The sequence below is a fragment of the Cottoperca gobio genome, chromosome 4 (genome assembly GCF_900634415.1).
Source record: "Cottoperca gobio chromosome 4, fCotGob3.1, whole genome shotgun sequence".
In the NCBI taxonomy this organism is placed as follows: Eukaryota; Metazoa; Chordata; class Actinopteri; order Perciformes; family Bovichtidae; genus Cottoperca; species Cottoperca gobio.
The window spans coordinates 18,803,119-18,822,781 of record NC_041358.1 but is presented as its reverse complement, the minus strand read 5'-3'; the positions used below and the strand labels follow the sequence as shown (position 1 = coordinate 18,822,781).

At 39.9% G+C, this 19,663-nt stretch overlaps 1 protein-coding gene across 3 annotated transcripts in view; it reads left to right on the top strand.

Moving 5' to 3' along the window:
* Window positions 1-1,305: 1,305 nt before the first annotated feature.
* Window positions 1,306-19,663, top strand: part of atp13a3 (ATPase 13A3) — a 32,387-nt gene continuing 14,029 nt past the window's right edge. For all 3 annotated transcript variants that reach the window (XR_003832121.1, XM_029429389.1, XM_029429388.1), the window contains exons 1-10: window positions 1,306-1,548; window positions 9,817-9,897; window positions 14,683-14,769; window positions 14,867-15,040; window positions 16,647-16,862; window positions 17,349-17,419; window positions 17,738-17,821; window positions 18,122-18,191; window positions 18,726-18,860; window positions 19,345-19,417. Coding sequence is in view for 2 of the 3 variants with exons in the window: in XM_029429389.1 (XP_029285249.1) it covers window positions 14,719-14,769; window positions 14,867-15,040; window positions 16,647-16,862; window positions 17,349-17,419; window positions 17,738-17,821; window positions 18,122-18,191; window positions 18,726-18,860; window positions 19,345-19,417 (874 nt within the window). In the remaining variant the exon portion in view is untranslated. The remainder of the gene's footprint in view (window positions 1,549-9,816; window positions 9,898-14,682; window positions 14,770-14,866; window positions 15,041-16,646; window positions 16,863-17,348; window positions 17,420-17,737; window positions 17,822-18,121; window positions 18,192-18,725; window positions 18,861-19,344; window positions 19,418-19,663) is intronic.

The following is a 19,663-nucleotide window of genomic DNA, read 5'->3' as shown; positions in this document are numbered from 1 at the left end:
TTGAGCTCTCTTTGTTTACTCTGTGTCTTGCACGTCTCTCGTCTTTATGGGACTGGAATACCAAATCACGGGAGAGGCCATTTGATGAACAAATATGTTCCTATTTTTGTACATTTTCCCAAAGCGTCTAACAATGACTTCATTCAACTATGTCGACACAACCTAACAATTGTAAGAATCATACAAGTGAACTTCAGCGTCAAGCGCAACATTTAGAGACACGAGATAAAGAAAGAGATTTCTTTAAGGGCCAAGGTGCAGTCTGAACTGAGATGTGTCGAGTTTCAGATGTCAATGGGAAGCTTGTTCCACCATTGTGGAGCCAGGACAGTCATGAAGCCCCAATTATTACAATTAATTAATATTATAATTACCTAATTGACATGCAGCGAACCTGTGGGTGTTTGTGTCCCTGAGGTGTTGCCTGCTTTGCTCATTTGATAGTCCAGCCTTTCTTAATGAATTACAGAGTTAATACAGATTGCGATAAACCAATTACAATTGGAACATCATTATAATGTAATATTGTTGTCCCTGCATCATACACAGCTGGATCATTACTTCATTATTACCTTACCATCATGTGCCATTTCTGTGCTCATTCCAAAATGTGATACATGAGTATATAGATGGTCTTGTTGTTAGTTTGTCGACTGCATTCATCTCAGGATCGCAGTTGTTCAGACGTAAAGCCCATTCTGATCTGCTTGACATTGTGGTGTTTTTCCAGGATCATTTGAAACTAATAATAATAATAATAATAATAATAATAATAACTCTATTTATATAGCACTTTTCAAATACAAAGTACTTCACACAGATATAAAAACAAGGGAAATTAATAAATAGAGTTAATGATGACAAGAAGGTATGAATTACTGAAACACATTTAGAACAAGTAGGGTACAAACAGAAGAATAACCAATTAAGAAAAAGTCATTTTGAAAAAAAGTGCTTTTTCAAGAGAGATTTGAAAGTAGAAACCGAGCTAGCCTGTCTGATCTGATATGGCATGCTTCACGGATAAGGTGATGCATCTGAAATGCATTCAGTCTCATGGTAAATGACTCAAAAGATCATGCCATTCATATGTTTCTCAGTGCTGGATGAAACGTTTGCTTCAATGACATCGAGCTCTCAAGTAAATGAGAGCTTCTCTTGGGTTTTTGAGGTATCTCCCTTTCATATCCATGGGTATATCGAGAATTAATTTGTTCTCAAGGGAAAGCATTACGCTTCTCTTTTATTGCTGTAATAACATTTACTTTATGGTGATGGGTGCGCTCTTCACCTTGCTAAGTCTCCCCCCGTGAAGTCACTTCCTGCCGTCAGAGAGCCAGTTCAGGCCAGTTCACCGCTGCTGTAGTACTCAGTCTGTCCCACTGAGCTGTCAACACAGCAACCCTCCACTCTGCTTGTCTGTTGCGACAACATTTTTCTCATAAACCTAGTCCATTTTTCTCTTCAACGACGTTTTCCTTCAGATAACAGCTACTCTCGTCTTACTATGACTCGAAGGTGATCTTCAGAGTGTCCAGGTGGTTCTGGGTGAGTGTGTTACTCAGAAATATGTTTGCCTTCATCGCTGTCATCATCACCCATGTGTCAGTTGCTACCTAGCTGTGGGATACAGCTAACGATAGCTAGCTGATGCGTGTCGTGGAAAACTGGCCAGACTTGTTCTTGAAACGCTGCTTCTTTCCAACTGTTTCTGAAACTGAAAGCATGATCACTAATTAAATGAACGTTATTGAAGATAGTCACAAAGTAACGGGCTAACAATGGAGATCGGCTAACGTTAGCCAGCTAGCCAACGATGTCTCTTCGTCTCACCGATGAAGCACTTCTCTGGCTGCCTGGCGCTTGTAGCCATGATTCGTTGTCAGCATTTAGGAATTTATCCAAGGTGAATGTTATCAGTGATCTTGTTAACATTAGCTAGTGATAGATAACACACATATGCTGTTACAACGTAGTCCTATGACAGTGTTTCTTAGGTCCTTAATTGGCTCAAGAGTGAGTTTTCTTCAGTTGGGGGTGGTTCCTACCATTTAATGGAGTTTCTTTTCATTTAAAGTAGTGTGTTATTTACAACAAAAGAGACACAGATAGGAAGATAGGTATGGGTACATGTCAACATAAGGAATATTGAATGGGGAAGATGTGTGGTGAGTTATTGTTGTAGGGAAGCAGCTGTGTGGAGTCCGTTTTTGAGTCTTTAATGACAGGCTATTTGTGGAAGCAGTTACAATAGAAACGAACAAGACAGTAAGTACAGTCAATAATGTACTTTACACACGTCAGGCTAGCCCTCTTATTCACTTATCGAAACAGCTGTCAGAACTTCAGTAAATATCCTTGTTTGATTGTTTTACCATATGAAGTCACAGTTGACGTTATAAGCTCCTAATACTAGGGTAGGTTAAATGCAGAGTCTACATGTCACTGTGTGTGCTGTGCTTTGTACATGTGTGACAAAAAAAGTAGTACCGATAAGCTATTCTAACAGTTCATTTACCTCATGAGCATGAATTAACAAAATACAATCTGTACCCCGGACATACTTTTACGGGTACATTAAAGATAAAGCATTATTGTCTTCAACAGCTAAAACCCAAAGTGTATTTACACAGTCAAACTATTAGATTCTCCATAACTTGCCTGCTGTTTTGTTTTTTCCTCCCGTGGTTACTACATCCACATTCCTGTTTTTCTCTTTCATACTTTCCTGGGGAAGATCTTGTAGATCGAAACATTGCCTTTTTAAAAGAGAAATTAACTATTTATTTGGAGCCTAACTGTGTGCAGACCTTCTTTGTGCCATGACTTGATAGCTGTCACTGTTTATTAGGTGCTGCATTATATAGACTAGCTGCCTGAATGCATGCAAAAGTCAAAGCTAGCCAGCAAAGACTAAACGAGAAACGGTGAAACAATGCCCAATGTAGCATCAAAACTGTGTGAGAAAGTTGTTCTGGCTTGTCAGGGAGTAACTGGACTGGCTTCCCCATGACTGACTGGTCTTGTCAGCTTCTGTTCCAGCTGCTACTTAAACCTAATGCCTGTAATTTGAGGAAACGCATTACCAGTGAGTTAATTGAGGATAGAAAATATTACTTTGAGGGAAAACACATTTGTATTGTGTACAGGCCTTAGTTTTGCATTTCTGCAACACTTTTAATGTCAAATTGCATGGGAACCATGAGTGAACAGTAATTTTCAAGTCCTGCCACAAATTATCAAATTAAATGAGGTCTGGACTGTGACTTTCCCACAACATTTCATTTTTGAATATCCCACAAGCATTTTAACGGTAGCAGAACTATCATGTGAGTTATTTTCAACTGTGGCTTTGACAATCTATAAAGCTGCCACTGGTGAAGCACCAGTGTATGCACAATGTTTCTGATCCTTCACAGTAGCTCCTTCAGAGGTGCTTGAGGCCTCTTGGTGGACTCTCTCACTAGTGTATTGCACCAACACTGCATTTCTGAGGGTCTTATAGCTGCCATATTCCTTTTTTCCTTTCTATTTTGTTATCATTGACCTTACTTTAATGCACATTCAGTGCCTTTTATGTATTCTTAGGTTAACTGTTTCTTTACAATAACCGTGTCACAGATTTGTTTGAAATATTGCTTTGTCTAGAATAGATGATGTAGATTTGACCAGATAATTGACTTATCAGGCCTTTCAGAAGAATCTAAAATCATGTGTCACACCTTAGTTATACGCCTATGATATCCATTTAACTTTATGTAACTTCCATCAAACAGTTGGGCTGATTTTAAGTTGGTCATAGCAAAGGGACAAAGGGAGTTAATGCTTTTGTGAATACTTATATTATGTTTATTATTCATTTAGATCCATTTGTGGGGATACATTTTCACTTCGATTGCAAGAGTCTTGAAGTGGCTATGGCTGCACGCTGTCAGTGTAGATATCAGTAATTGAGACGAATTTATTTATTTGTGCCGGCATTCCTGGCATACCTTGCTGGTTTCAGTAAACAAAGGATCAGAAAGGGATTTGGCTTTATATCGCCAACACCGATCAATTAAAAAAATGTCCTGATCAAGTTTATTTGTGTAGCACATACCAATGGTACAGTGCAGCTTAGGCCACATCCTTTTGATGTATTAGTTTTCTATTCACTCTTCTGTTTATACATTAACATGGACAGTTAAATTCTGCCACAGTAATGCTTTGGAAATAATTAGTTTATGTGGCTTTAATGAGAGCGTGACCTTTGAGTTGAGAGGAATGATATCCACACATACAGGGTTTTATTGTTGTTCCTGCAGTCCATATAAAGAAAACCTTCACACAAATACATCTGTGCAGCCTTTGACCCCACAACATATGAACCAGAGGTGATATGAAGATATTTCTAGATTCATTTAACCCTCGTGTTACAAAACATTTGGATCAGCTGGAACCACATACAATATATCTGTGATGAATTCAATATCTCTATCTAGTTTTAATTCTTGGGTCTATTCATCATTTTTAGGGGGTCAGTTCAGAGCCATTTTACTCTTTGCCTCTGCGCTGGCTACAACTGAACTGATTAGAATTTGGTGGACAAAGGTCAAACATGTTTCAAACACATTCTTGGCCATAACTCAAGAAGTCATAGGATAATTAAGATCATTTTACACAAGAGTCTAATAGGATAAAATGATGAGGTCATGTCATCTGGGACCGACATGGATGAAAACTGCAATTTAACTGGTTGGCGAAGACCTTACAATTGCAAGTTGTAATTCTAGTTTAAAACATGATTTTGCAACATTTGTGATAAAATCAAGGTGTGTAGTCAGAGATATGCCCAACTGGTGAGTCAACAAGTCCTCACATTTAGCAATTTGTGTATAAGCAGACCATCCACTGAATTTCAACTTTATCTTTCAATTATTCGACTAACCCTTGCAGATCTACTGTTTAGTTTGAGTGGCTCCGTCTTCTCTCAGGATTAGTCTACTAATAAGAGATTAGCCAAACTGGACTAGGGAACAAAGACATAATGTCTGTAATGATGCTTTGGTTTTGTTTTAGGACTAGTTTAGAAATGTTGTTTTGGTTTAGCCACTGGATCCGTTTCTTGTTACCGTGTCATCGGCATCATTCAGTGTCATCAAGGGGCAAACTTAATTTACACATCTGGATTTCTTAGAATCAGGGAATTGAACTTGCCTTTTTCACCTTTGAACTTTCTTTCACTCTGTGAGACAACTTGAGATCTTGAGATCCAAAATTGAAGTTTTGAGAGCGTTTTAGTCTCAGTTTAAGAAGTGAGGCGCCAATATTCCACTGGCCTTTGAGTCGATGCCTCAAGACTTTTCACAGGTGAGCTTTAAGAAAGCAGCCTGTGATGGAAGAACTGACAGTGTTGATTCAGAGTGGAGATGAGAAATATCCTGACATGGTAAAAGTCCTGTCGGCAGCCTCGCACTGTTTGTTCTGGGAGCCCCACAGCAGCGTGATGGAGAAACAAATCCTTTCTAGTGCCGGTCTAGCGGTTTTCCTCCCAACAAGACCAGGACAAACCAGCGGCCTCGATCAGTGCAAGTGAGATGAAACGCTTCAAATGAAAATAGCAACTGTGAAATTTAACACCGTAACGCAAATTGAGAATAAAGTTGTGCAATTAGATGAATAAACCGAGCATCACATGGAGTTCATCACTGATAGAAATTGCCTTGCTGATTTTGATCATAGTGTAAATCAGGACAGTCCAACAACTCCGGATAGGTCTTTATTTTAGAATTGATTTGAGGACTTCACTGGGGGCTTATAAGTCTTTTCATAGCCTGGCCCTTAAAAAATTGAGCTTTTAATCCCCTACAAATCTGTTTGCAGTCCTCGGACAAGCACGCCTTGACTGCATCTCTGCTGACTCTGGCTGTCGGTTGTCAGGTGCTGTTGGCTGACATCATGTATAGAGGACCATCATTTGTAGTTGTTGTGGTGTTTCCCACACTGTTGGATCTAGCTAGCACTTATCAGCAACAATTTGTGACAAAAAGCTCAGGCAGGACAGAGCTCTGGGTAGATATCTTTATAAAATTATATTCATGATGATTAAAGCAACACTTTTTACACCTGGTAAAACGGTCTAAAAAGAGATGACAACACCATAGTTGCCGTTGACCCCACTAATCTATCTGGCATTACGACAGTGACTCAGCCACACACTTACTGCATCCTGAGTCACACAGTGGTTAATTTTACTGTATGAGATGCTGTGTAGAAAAAGCAACTGTTGAAATACTGACACTTATGCTCTGTGGAGAGATGAACCTCGGATGCATAACTACACAACAAGCATTAGCATGCAGCATGACTTCACAGTGCCCCACCATTTGCCAGGCAGTGGCAGCCGGAAGATGTTCTCCGTCTGACTGTTTGTGTGGGGCTAGACGTGAACATAAACTGTCTCAAGGGCGTGTTTGATTAAGGCAGTGAGAATACTGTTTGAATAATACGTATTAATTATTTCTCATATGTATGATTTGTACTGAACTTCAGCTGCTCTTTCATCTTCACCCGTCATTATGTCCCAATAAACCACTCAATCAAGTAAAAGCGTGTTTTAATCTCTTGCACAGTGGTATCAGCAGTTTTTCATAGACTGTCAAGCAATGCCACTGGTAATCCTAGAGCATGTGGTCTGACTTAAAACTTTTGATCTGTCGGATTATTGTTTTTCTCCCAGCTCTTTCCCTCCATTTCTTTTCACGAGTAGAGCTAACATACAGAGTCCTTGTAGATCTCCCTCCCTCATCTCTCTGATCTCATCCAACTCCCCTTTCCCTCTGCATCACTCATAGAAGCCTGTACTATCAGCAATTCTCACTTGGTTGTGATCTAATGTGTGTGCATGTCATCTCAAAACCTACACAACCTGTATCCACGACTCATTTTGAGGCTGGTGCTCTGGATTTATTTTGTAAGAGGTGTGGATGTATGTTGCATCTATAGGTGAGTTGGACAAGGTGATTCATATTTCGTTTAGCTTGAACTGAGTTTGAAGTTCGAGAAGCAAGTAACGCTTTGATTCTGTTATCTTTTTCACCGATCTGATTATTAAACAGAAAGTGGTGTGCACTTGTTTTCATGCTACATCCGCTCTGTATGCATGAATTTAAAATAAAATGCTATTTATACGCATGTGTTATCCTTTGGTGAGTTGTTAAGAGGAAATTGTTAAATTAATGATGTTATCAGTGATTAAAACTGGTTGTTCAGACAGCAGAGGAAGGGCACATAGTCATAGATGTTTAGTAAAGCCAGTGGTCACAATGATAAACAGCTTGATTGGGCCATAACGGAACAAAGCTCTGCTATAATACCCAATGAGTATGAGGGGAAGTGATAAAGAAAGCACATTGAGTGCAGAGCACGATGGCAACAAAAAGTTTTTTCCTTAAAATGCTTCCATGAATTATAGACTTCTGTCATTAGGTCATGGCTCATTGTTCACTTTTTCCTTTCGGTCTGTGTGTTGAAGAACAGGGTAGAAAGGGAAAGGATAATATGTCTCGTCTTAGCTATCCTGAAGCTATTTATTTATATACTTAAGCCTTGCTCATGTTTGGGTTATTGTACAATAGTGTAAGAGCTGCCACAAAAGGCTCAGGCTCACTCATAAATGATATGAACTTTGTACAGATAATATAATACTCAGATAAAGCATGAGATTGAAGCTTGACTGACAGCATATGCTACTATTGACATACGGTAATGCAGGACAATGAGCTGTTTAAGACTAAATTAAACTATCACTAAAGACATAATGTGACATTTTGAATCGAAAATCTGTGACTTGAGATTCTGTAATGTGCTAACTGAATGTTTAACCTTTTTTTTTATAGACCAAATTATTTATTGATTCGGAAAATGATCAGGAGTTCAAACAACGAGGAGCATGTTGTATCTCTTATTCCACAGCTGTTCAAACATTGGAAAAGGTTCCGTTTGCTAATCATAATGAAAGTGTTACTGGTGGTAGATTGAAAGCAGTTGATGAATTGGAGTCAGACAGCTCACAGCACAATCGTATAAATGAATAATTGTGTACAGAGGTAATCATATCCTAATGCATTTGTTAATGGCCTGTATAAAAGCTGTGCTTAATCATAGAACCAGATCTGCGTTTGGACTCGAATAGCTGTTCGTGTTTCTACCTCTGTTGTGGTTTGAGATTTTTTATCTGACATCTTACAATTTCTTTCCAGGAACTCTGAGGACTGTCATGTTTAATCTTGTTTGAAAAAGATCAACAGCTGCGTCATGTTTTTTTTTTTTCTTCCCAGCCAGCATTGCTTATTAATACAATAGCAGACTAATCAAATGAGAGACAACAATGTGGCTTTAGGCAGGGCTGGAGGAATCTATAAATATCACTGAAGTCATGCTAATTCTTAGAGGCCCTGTGAGGGTTCTCTGTATTCCAGTTAAAACAGTAGCTCCTCCTGTCATCCTCCATATGTATTATATTATGGCATTGTGAGTGGATGGGGGTCAGGAGGAATCAGTTGACAGTTTTTCCATATACTGCAGCAATTTCAGAATGAGGTTGTAATTATTTGCTCAATGCATTGCTTATTGTGTTGCCACCTATAGTACCCAGGTTCTTGAGTCCGTGTGGGGAAATAATTTATGGGAATGAAACATAAAAGGAACATGGTCTGAGCGGGATAGGGTTGGCATCAACAGAAGGCTGCAGGAGCTGATGGAAACAGATGTAGTATCTGATGTAAATCTGAATTTGAAATGAACAAGCTCCAGCAGGCTACTTTGCTACTTTCACTTACTCTCCAATGTGATGTAGTCCATGATAATCTTTCCTAAAATCTGAATCGTCTGGACATGATCTCGGTGTTTGAACTCCCCTGTGGGGTATTTCATGATACAGTTTATTACAGACTTTTTTACTTCAACCTAACTTCAGACAGTTCACCCATTTCCATTTTTAAAGGGGCTGAAATTCATAGCACATCTATGATTCAGACTTTGGGACAGGATTGCCTCCACCCTGCTCTCAACATGGCGAGCCGGCAGCGAACAGTGCAAACAAACAACGTCAACAGTGCTGACAGAGCTAACAGTGTTAACCTGAGATAGAACCAGAGTGTGGCAGTAACATTTTCCACGACAAAGCACAGTGGGTTGGGACGGCGTCATCAGCTGTAACCGCTGTATGAGCGCAGTGAAGAGTGGCAGCGATTAGCTAGCCAGTGGGACACAGACTTGCATGCACTCACATGCACGCGCGGCCGGCCCGGCTACCAAAACAAGGAACAGAGAAGATGGGATTACAACACACACGGGGAGTGTGACATCCTTCTCTGTTCAGGATGCCATTTCTACTCTATATCATAAGATAGTAAATAGTTGTTTGCTGCTATATTAATGTTCTGAATGCCATATATAGAACCTTTTACTTTTTACATCAACTTTTTGAATAATTCAAAATGCAGTGATTTTTTTTGTTTGTTATTTAGTCCTATCCAGTACTTTATAATACACACAATTAATATAGTGCTTTTCTAGATAACACAAAGACACTTACATGATATGCTCTCCAAAAAAGTATATACAAGTGAACACCTTGGCATGTGCTTTTACATTAACTAGGAAGTTCTTCTGCTGCAGCTAAATACACATTAACCAATATTGTTTTTCCCTTGGGAGGATATGTTACTGTTTTGTTAAAGTCTCTCTCCCTAGTGTATCAGTCAATTTAGAAGAAAGACCTGAAGTTTTGGAAAGCTGTGCTTAATGTCAATTTGTGTTTTGTTTATCCCCCAGGGTTCCAGGTTGGTGTGTTGAGAGAGCAAGCTAACTGCGGGGAGGAGGACCGCCTGGGGCATCGTGTCCCTGGCTCTCAAGGTAGAAACACACCAACCAACTAGAAACCTTGTATCTGTTTAATTCTGCTTGCTGTGGAGTTGCAGCCTAGAAGAGTGACTGAATTACACACATTGTTGAAAAAACCCAGTTGGACATCCATGAACTTGCTCCAAATCCTTATATTGTGTTTTTTAGTGACCTGCCTTTTTTTGTAGTGACGTAACCAGATTCAAACGGACACCAAGACTGTGAATCTGATAGCACTGTAAATATGCTGACTAGCTATGTGAAGTAACTTTGGTAGCACCTAAAACACTGTTGGTTTATTTATGGGACGAGAGCTTACGCTGTATTATTTTGTTAGAATAGAAAGAGTAATAGAAAGCCTTTTAACAAATGTAGCTACTCCTGAACAGTGCAGTTAAAAGACAAGAACCACACCCCAAATACAAAAAAGAAACCGGCAAACAAACATCCACAGTCCACAGACACAGGTTTCGGAAAAGTGAAGTTTGTTTTGGGCCCAGGAAAATAAATGTGTTCTTAAGTTGTGTCTCGTTGTCAGTTCTTTCTTTTATTCTCGCTCTGATCTACACTATGATCAAATTGTTTTTTGTTTTTGGGCATCTCTGTATACAAATAAAACACACTGGTTTTGCGACAGTTCCCCATCCTTGCTGCTCTTGCACAAGTTAAATGAAAGTATAACTGAACTCTTCTCCAGCCTGAGTTAACATGTAACATATTGGTACCTAAGCCATAGACGGGGTTAACTTGTCTGGCTTCTCAGCCACTAAGTTTCAACGCCGGCCTCCTGTCTGTTTGGAGCCTGTAATTATGGCACCCTGTATGTTTCTGAGGTTACTACCCTCTGTTATCAGAACAGATGTTTCTAACATAACAGACTATGTAACAGTCTTTGGTGGCATTAACCGCAAGCCTGATACTTTAAAATCTTTTTTGGGTGCTATTTTTAATAATGTGTTATCTGTGAGTCACCAAGCCAGGACAACAATCATGTAAAAGAGTGCGTGCGTGATGCACTGGTGTCGGCATTTCCAGTCATAGCAGAGATTGGGGAGGGATTGTTCTTGTTGCACGGCACCCACTGCCTAGTGCCGGCCATGGGGCCGCTATTGTAAAATACTAGGAAGGGCTTGGTCCTAAGCAAAATATCCCGCTGTATGCCAGGGAAAAAGTCCACCCCGGTGCAGCTGGCTGATAAAATCAGAGTGTGGGGGTCAGTGATACAGTGATAAGTAGGTGGGGGGAGTAGCAGGATGGCCCTATGGGCAGCGTACCCCGGACACACCATGCCAGCGCTCCTCAGGGGTCAGAGTGTTCCAACTCTCGTGTGTGTGTGTGTGTGTGTGTGTGTGTGTGTGTGTGTGTGTGTGTGTGTGTGTGTGTGTGTGTGTGTGTGTGTGTTGTGTGTGTGTGTGTGTGTGTGTGTGTGTGACCATCACACTAACTATACAGTCACAGCACAGAGGAATGCCATTGTTTCTCAATGGAGAATACAGCTATGCTCTCCTACACAGTTACTTTAGGAAAACTGGTGCTCACTGCCTTGATGCCTTGATTTTCTGTCCAGTTGAACTAAAGTCAACTTTGACCCCACATATGCTTACCTATAAAAGGCATAGCACTCTAGCAGACAGATGGGTAGAATTGTATCATTTGGAAGTAAGGCTGTCAGTCAAGTTCATCTTTAACTTGGTTTATTGTGCGTTTTGTCTCTTTTTGGCAAATGAAATACACTTGTATGTGTGTGGGGCATTAGAGAAGTGAGAACAGAAAAAAAGGAAATTATTTCAGAGGCACTGGATTATTGCGACGCACAATATTATCATACATGCAATATACAATACATGATATCAATATTACATTTGTCAAATATCACTATATCGTCTTTTTGAATGTGAAAGTGCAATAAAGAAATTAATTTTTGCAAAAATCAATGAATAATTGTGATTTCAATATTGATGGCCATTATCATGCAGCCCTACCAACAATGTAATAATTGCCTGAAAATATAATACAATTTGTACTTAACCTGAAATGTAATACAACTCTTTACATTAAGCAAATTAAACAAGTTTACATTTACAAACATGAAATCAGTGTCAAATGTTTTCAAACTTGCACACTTTATGTTTCCAAGGGAAAAAAGCATACTTTAAAAAATAAATAAAAAAACCCACCTGAAAGGATTTACTTTATCGGTAAAAATTCACTCCCTGGTTTCTTCAAGTACCGTTGAGCCCCGGATGGGATGTCACCACTTCCCCCAAGAAACCCGAGTGAAACCCAATTGATTACCAACTCCTGACCTTGAAGCCTTATTAACCTCTTCTACACAGTTTGACTCCACACACATATTCAGCTTCACTTTTCCCCTCTGTAACTCGATACTATGTATGAGCAACAAAATGGCAAAGTAGCCTGCTGGAGCTTGTTGTTTCTGCTTTCAGCCACATAGACAGATTGTCTGCAGCCCAACTGGTATGACACTGAACATCTTTTGACCTAGATGCCCCTCTCCGTCAATATTGATGCAGAATTCACAGCCACATTTACAAAGTGACAGTTTGCCTTCCTTGGCAGCTGGCTGGTTTTCTGGGAAAACTGATAGGAGGAAGTAGGGTCAAGCTTGATATTGGGTAACGCACATATCTGATGACTCAGTTGGTCTGTGTGTGGGTGTGTTAACAATCTTTAGAAATGATCTCAGGTGTTCTGAGGTAGAGCAGCTGTCTGAAGTGCTGTGCATTCTTGTAGTTCCCCATGTGCTCAAATGAACTGCTGACCTCTTTAAGCTTTACAGCACTTTGTATCCTAAGATTATACTATTTTCCTTCGTTATAGTTCTTTCCCCACAGACAGTTTAAGAGTTCACATTGGGTTAAATAGGTTTTACCAGAGTTCAGATAAACATTTTGATCCCTGCTCACCCTGTTCCTGATTAACGTCCATGTGCTTTTGAACATTTTCTGTCAAAGGTAGAAATCGTCTGCCTGTTATTCACATAAGTATAGGCAAAAGCCAAACTGAAAGAGTTTTCTCATGCCAAAGGCCTTGAGAGAGATTGGTTAGGTGCGTTGCAGTTTCATTCACCTCCAGTTTCTGATAATGGTTATACCTACAGATTACATTTCACTGCTCAAATACAGTTGTAAGGTAGTACCTCAGACATTCAGTCAATGCTCTTAGCTCTGTTGTGGACAAACTGTTAGATTGTGAGGTGTGCCATCTACTGTAGGTAGTGCACTGACTGGATAAGTACCTCATATAACCCTTCAAAAGATCATGCAGGGTGTGCATGGTGAAAGGTGTGTGTGTGTGAATGTTGCGAAATACATACAATGAAAGGGAACGGTCACATAACCAGATGGGTGCCTGCTATTATGACAAGATAATATAGACTGAGAACACTGGGCTCAGGTGTTACCAGAAGGCACTGATGACCAACATGTCAATCAAACAGTGAAGTGCATACAAGAACACTGCTGAACTTGCAACAGCAGGGGTCAGCACACCTGTATTGAAAATATATGGAACGGTGACTATGCTAGACTAGTCAAGATACTTAGGTTATTGGCTTATTGTACGATACGCGGACATGATAGCGATCATTTTTGCTGACTTGCCTTTTGTGTTTACATGTTTGGTTGTTCACATTTTAAAAGCTCAACAAAATATTGCCAACATAATGCCAGAATAAACAGGGGGGGTTTTCCCAACCATTATAAGACATTGGCATTGCGCAGACATTGCACATTTTTGTTAAAAGAGCCAGAGAGTCTGTTAATTATTTAGGATATTTTCTTATTTTTTTCCAATTTCTGAATATTCTTAAGAATTAAAAGGTCATTGCTTTTTTAAATGTGGACTTGCATTATTATGCTATCGTGTTATCATTATATCAGTGGCATAAAATTGTGTTAAAATGACAATAATATAGTTTATCGCAAGTCCATGACACTTGGGAATTATTATTTCAATCTTACACATCATTTGTTTCCAAGTCTTTCACAGTCTTTGATATCTTCTGCCTCTCTATTAAGAGACCACTTACTATCCTTGTAGCTCGCTTATGTGCCACTTTCCTGCACCATCGAGGCACCTCCTTTGCCAGGACACCATTTCTTCATTATACCCCAAAACACATGTACACACTACAACATTTATCAAGTCAATTCGGTTGTTTCCAATTTAGGTTTCTTTAATATTGAAGTGATGAGTGAATGATGAGAACCTGTTTGTTTTAAATGTTGCAATTGGTCTTTGTAGTGCACTTTGCCATTGCAGTATGCCCAGAGGCAGATTCTACATAGAACATGGGAACACAAATCAACTGTCACACTCTCTAGCACTTTCTTCTTCTTACAGTTTACATAGAGTTTTAGTTTGTTATGTTTGGGGTGTGAGCAAGGCTGGCTAATCCGATTCAAGGGTCACCAGTGCAGCCCAAATTGTTACTATATTTGATACCAGATTAGATGTTAATTGGCTGCATAGTATTGATCCTCAATCCTTTTCAGTTCATAAACCTCAACTATGAAGTGATGTGCAACCACAGACATGCTAAAATAAAAGCGATCCCCTTGCATCGTTATATATTGGGGGAAGCTAACACAAATGTGTTAATGACAAATACACAGCATTTCCACACAATACTATATATCGCTAGAAAGCATCTTGTGACCCTGCCTGGGATGTCTGACCCTCTGGTGTCCAGCCACTGTTTTGATTTGCGATTGTGGGGCTGAAATGTTTTTCCACACTGTCCACTGACATTTTGTCTGTGGTGTCTGTTTGCAGTGAATAAAGGAGGGGCTTGGCAAACTGTTCTGCAGCATGGAGAAAGAAGACCTGAAGGTCCTCAACAAAGGGGAAGAGGAGGAGATGGTACGGCTCCTCATATCGTTTTACATCAGTGCCAATGTGGGAATTTGTGCTTTCTGACTTATTAGACTGCACCCCCTTTTCTCCTTCCCTCCTTTAGGAGCTGCAGGGCTACCGACTGTGTCGTTGGCGGCTGGCTCTTGTGGGCCTCGGGGTGCTGTGTACAGGGGGCTTCCTTCTCCTGCTGCTCTACTGGATGCCAGAGTGGTGTGTCAAATCCACCTGCACCCGTACCACAGCCCGTGATGCTGAAGTGGTATTGCTTCGCTCCACGGTAGGTAATAAGTAGAGCTGCAATAGTTTAGATTATTTAGATTATTCGACAGACAGCAACTTCTTAGATAATTGATTAATTGTTTGTCTTTTCAGTTTGTCAAATGTGACGATTAGTATAAAAGAGGTTAAGCTGTTGCCCAATGTAGGATCAGGATGGTGCCCCTTTTTTCATTTTGATTTTATGCAACTTAATTTGCAGGCCTGTTTCGGTTATCTAAATAGTACAGTATCAGACATCTTTGCAGAAGATATAAACTTCAAGCTCATTAGCTTTTAAACTGTGAGTGAATACAATGGATATATTGTTGCCTCACTGATTCCTGCTGACAGTCACACCATTAGGAATGCACAGATAATTGTGTGTATGTTTGTGTTTGTGTGTGTGTGTGTGTGAATGAGAACATATACAGAAGGGGGAACAGAGCAACATGTTCACAAACACACATTACTGTGTGTGTGTGTGTGTGTGTGTATGTGCGTGTGCGCCATTCCTTTCTCTTGTGTACATGCGTTTTCATTCTAAAATACAGTTATATGGTACATGCAACATTTTGTATATTACACTTGTTTTGTACATAATTGTTATAGTATTGCTATTTATGTTTCTTGACAACTGCTGTACTTTTAAATGTACCTGTATTTTTATTTCTTATATTATAAATCAAGATGCATTCCTTGTAGGTGAAAACCTGCTTGGCTATAAACTCTATTCTGATTCATGACCATCTGTGTATGAATACATACTATATGTCTTATTGTGAGTGTTAAAGTGGCCTTTTTCTGTCATTCTGTGAGCAACCATGATCTGATTTTATGCTGGACACAGTATGAGTCTGTGAATAGAGAAAGCGGGAGAAGATGGTTTCATCGCTGAAAAGTTAAAGGTTTGCAGCCTCTCTCCTGCAGCTCTTCATCTAACCGCTCACTGTGGCTGCTCCTTGTTGTTCCATTACTCCCCGCAATATTTCTTACCGATCCACTGTCAAAAATGGCCGACAATGAGGTTGTCATGTTCTGTAGACGCATTTTTGATGAAAGATGGTCAGTGTCAAGCTCACTGACCAATGCAATAAAAATCAACTTGTCACATATTTTTTTATGTGAAGCTGCAGCAGTAGGAAATGTTCGGTTTGCATGAGCAGTAACTTAATACCATTTTCTTCCCGAATATCTCAACAGACACCCAGTTTGGAATAAAATATATAAATATTGCAATATTTTTTTATCAGCTGGCCATAGGCTCAATCACCATTGTGTTACTGTTAATAACTTAACTGACATTTATTTAAATGAATTATTACTTTAAAACATTAGGAGCACCCTTCAAGTGTAAACATTTAGCTACTGCTCACTTCTCTAAAGAGGCTTGTTAGAAATAGGATTATAAAGGATAAGGCAGGGTCTGATAATAGCACCAAATGCAGTTTAATATTTTAGGATACATAAGGGCCATATGCTATATCTGGCCACCTAAAGTTCTTTAGACGGGCTGCCCTGACAGAAATGTACTGAAAACAGCAGAATAAGTGTTGGTGTTAGTTAGTAATGGAGGGGAGTTATAGGGTTCATGAGTACTGTAACATTGTGTGCATTTGTTTGATTAGGATGAGTTCCGGCGCTGGTTCCTGGCCAGGGTGCGAGTGATGCTGGCCCCCGGGAGGAACCCCTTCCACAGCCTGGAGACCCAGACCACCTCCCCTTCCTCTCCCTCCTGTCCCTTCTCCTCCCCTCCTCTAGCCAACGGACATACCCAACACCCCTCCGAAGACGGCCCCGCTCAGGAGCTCATCAGAAAATATGCCGACTACCAGCCCACACAGGTCTGTCTATTTATTAAATAACTATATTTACATCATTTCTCAGTGTTTTGTTTCCAAAGTTGATAGAAGGGTTGCCATGTTTTAATCATGTGTAATTATGCTCCATAATCATAGTGATACCGCAAATTGTTAAACATAATGTAACATAAAACTAACCTCTGCCTTAGCCCTTTCTCTTTCATGCACAAATGTTCCTTGCTGTCCTTGTGGGTTCTCTCATTGACCACATTCATTACACAACGCCTTATCCTAACTCTAAAGTCAACAATACAAACATAATCTTATTTCCTCTACTGATCCAATTATTTAAATTTACATTATTGGAATTGGAATTATACTGTATATGTTGCACTTTGTGAAACTGCTTCTCTCGTCAGTTTTCTGTTTCCTGTTTAAATGTACTTTAACTTCTTGCCTTTAAGTATGTGGACAGTAATGCAGTAATGTATCCCTTCCCTCTGCCCCTCCATGTTGTATTTCCCTCAGATTCGCTATTTTACCTTCCATAGCACAAAGTATTATTGGAACGATGAGGTGCAGAACTTTGACGTTTTAACGTAAGCATTCTTTTAATATCTACATACATTTTATGGTCTATTTCTTTTTTATACCAGTTTACAGGCACTGCTGAGAACTCCTCCCTTACAGTCAGCTAAATTGGTTAAGGGTTGTATCTGGCAGTATGTGTGCAGTAGTACACAGAAGTAATGATAACTAAATCTGTACAGCCCTATTTTCTTTTTACTCTGAAAGAGCTGTAAAGTAAAATTATAAAAACAAGCCGTTGCATTTACAACTGTAGTAAGCATTGGACTTGATTTGTAAATTAAAGTGTTGATTTTTGTCCCCTGCTTTGACCCATATTTCCCCTACAGCGGCCTGGAGGATCTGCAGGTCAGCTGCTCCACCCTCCACTCGGAGCACAGTGCAGGCCTGACGAGGAACCAGCAGGAGTACAGGTAACATCTTACCTGTCTGAAGGATGGGTCGCACAAACTAACTTTAGACAGCCTGACAGGAGGAGGGTACTCAGGCCTGTTGGCCATATTATTCTGTTTTGACCAGGGCAAGTCAGTGCAGACATGTTAAAATGACAATTTATACTTTACAGAGCCCTGATAATGAATGTGTGTGTGTGGTTGTGTGTTTCTATGTTTATGTGCGTGTGTGTGTGTGTGTGTGTGTGGTTGTGTTTAGATATGAAGGTGCCGTTTACAACACTTTGCTCATCAATCAATGTCTCTTTCACCTCTTGTCAGGAGACTGTTCTTCGGAGTGAATGAAATTGCGGTGAAAGTGCCTTCTGTTTTCAAGCTGCTTATCAAAGAGGTAGGGCCCAGTTTGCATTAACACAGGCAGCATTTTCTTCATCTCGAAGTTTGAATTGTCCTTGAATGAAAGACACCTTGTCACCTAGTGTGCTCATCCATTACAAGTTATCATTTCAGTTAAGTTCCTGCAAACACGTCAAACCTACGCTAACAAATCTTTTACTTTTTCCCAGCTAGTAGTAACTACTGTATTTCTACAAGTCGAGTGTACGTGGCCAATGTCTGTAAAGTCCACTGCCTCATTGACACTTTTTTATTTAACACTTAATTTGTGGTATCTCATTCCCTTTCACCCGTAAACACATACGCCAATATATCTCCAACTACATAAATAAGTATACATATTGTAAATTGGAATTATGCAGACATATGGGAACTTGATCATTTGTATTAAGCAGATGTTCCCCTCATTGTCCCTCCAGCATCTTGGTTATGTCCTGAAGTACACATCTCTGCTTTTAACTTCATTGTAGGCGCGTCTTCATGCTCTCACCTCGGCATTTGCCACAATAATCTTTCTCTCCTCCTGCAGGTCCTCAACCCTTTCTACATCTTCCAGCTCTTCAGTGTGATCCTGTGGAGTGCCGATGAGTATTACTATTATGCTGTGGCCATTCTTTTCATGTCGGTCATATCCATAGCTACATCTCTGTACACCATCAAAAAGGTGAGCTCCACAAAATGTTGAGACTTTAAATCAATCCAGAGCCATTTATCTGACCTCATAGTTATGACGAGACCTGGTTAAATGGAATTGGAAGACAAATGAGATTCCTGTGCTTAACTTTGTGTTCAACACGTTGTGACTGGTTTATGTTTTATGTAGTTCTATTTAGAGAACACGTTTTTTGCACTTTTTATTCACATGTTAAGACGCATTTATGCACGTTTACTGCGGTTTTGCTATTAGTTATTTTGCCGTGCTAGCAACAGGGCCTAATCAGTCTGTTTGTTTGTCTATCGGTGTGTCTGTCCATCAATACATCCTAACGCTTTGATCCAGAGCAAGCTGCCTCAACAACTACTGGCCAGATTGCCATGAAATTTGGTATACGGCCTACTGCCGCTGGCTACATATTTAAACTCTGTCACACAGGTAGACATGGGAATCAAAAAGCTGTCTAAAGTCTGTTTTCTTCCTTTTCTTCCAGCAATACATCATGCTTCACGATATGGTGGCAACTCACAGTACTGTCCGCGTGTCTGTATGCCGAGCCAACAAGGGTTTGTACATTTTTGTTTTTGTCGTTATTTGTTGAAGATGGCCTCTGTAGAGTAATGTAATAGTAGTACACATCATGTATTATTATATTCAGTCTCCTGCTTTCCAAACCAAACCTCACAGTACACTTTTTATTGTTCTGCTTTTGTGCTTGCCCAAACTCAATTACACAGTTACCCTGCTTTGGCAGTCCTCCAGATGGCTGCTAGGATGGGATAATTCAGACTTAAAGAGAGAGAGAGTGTATG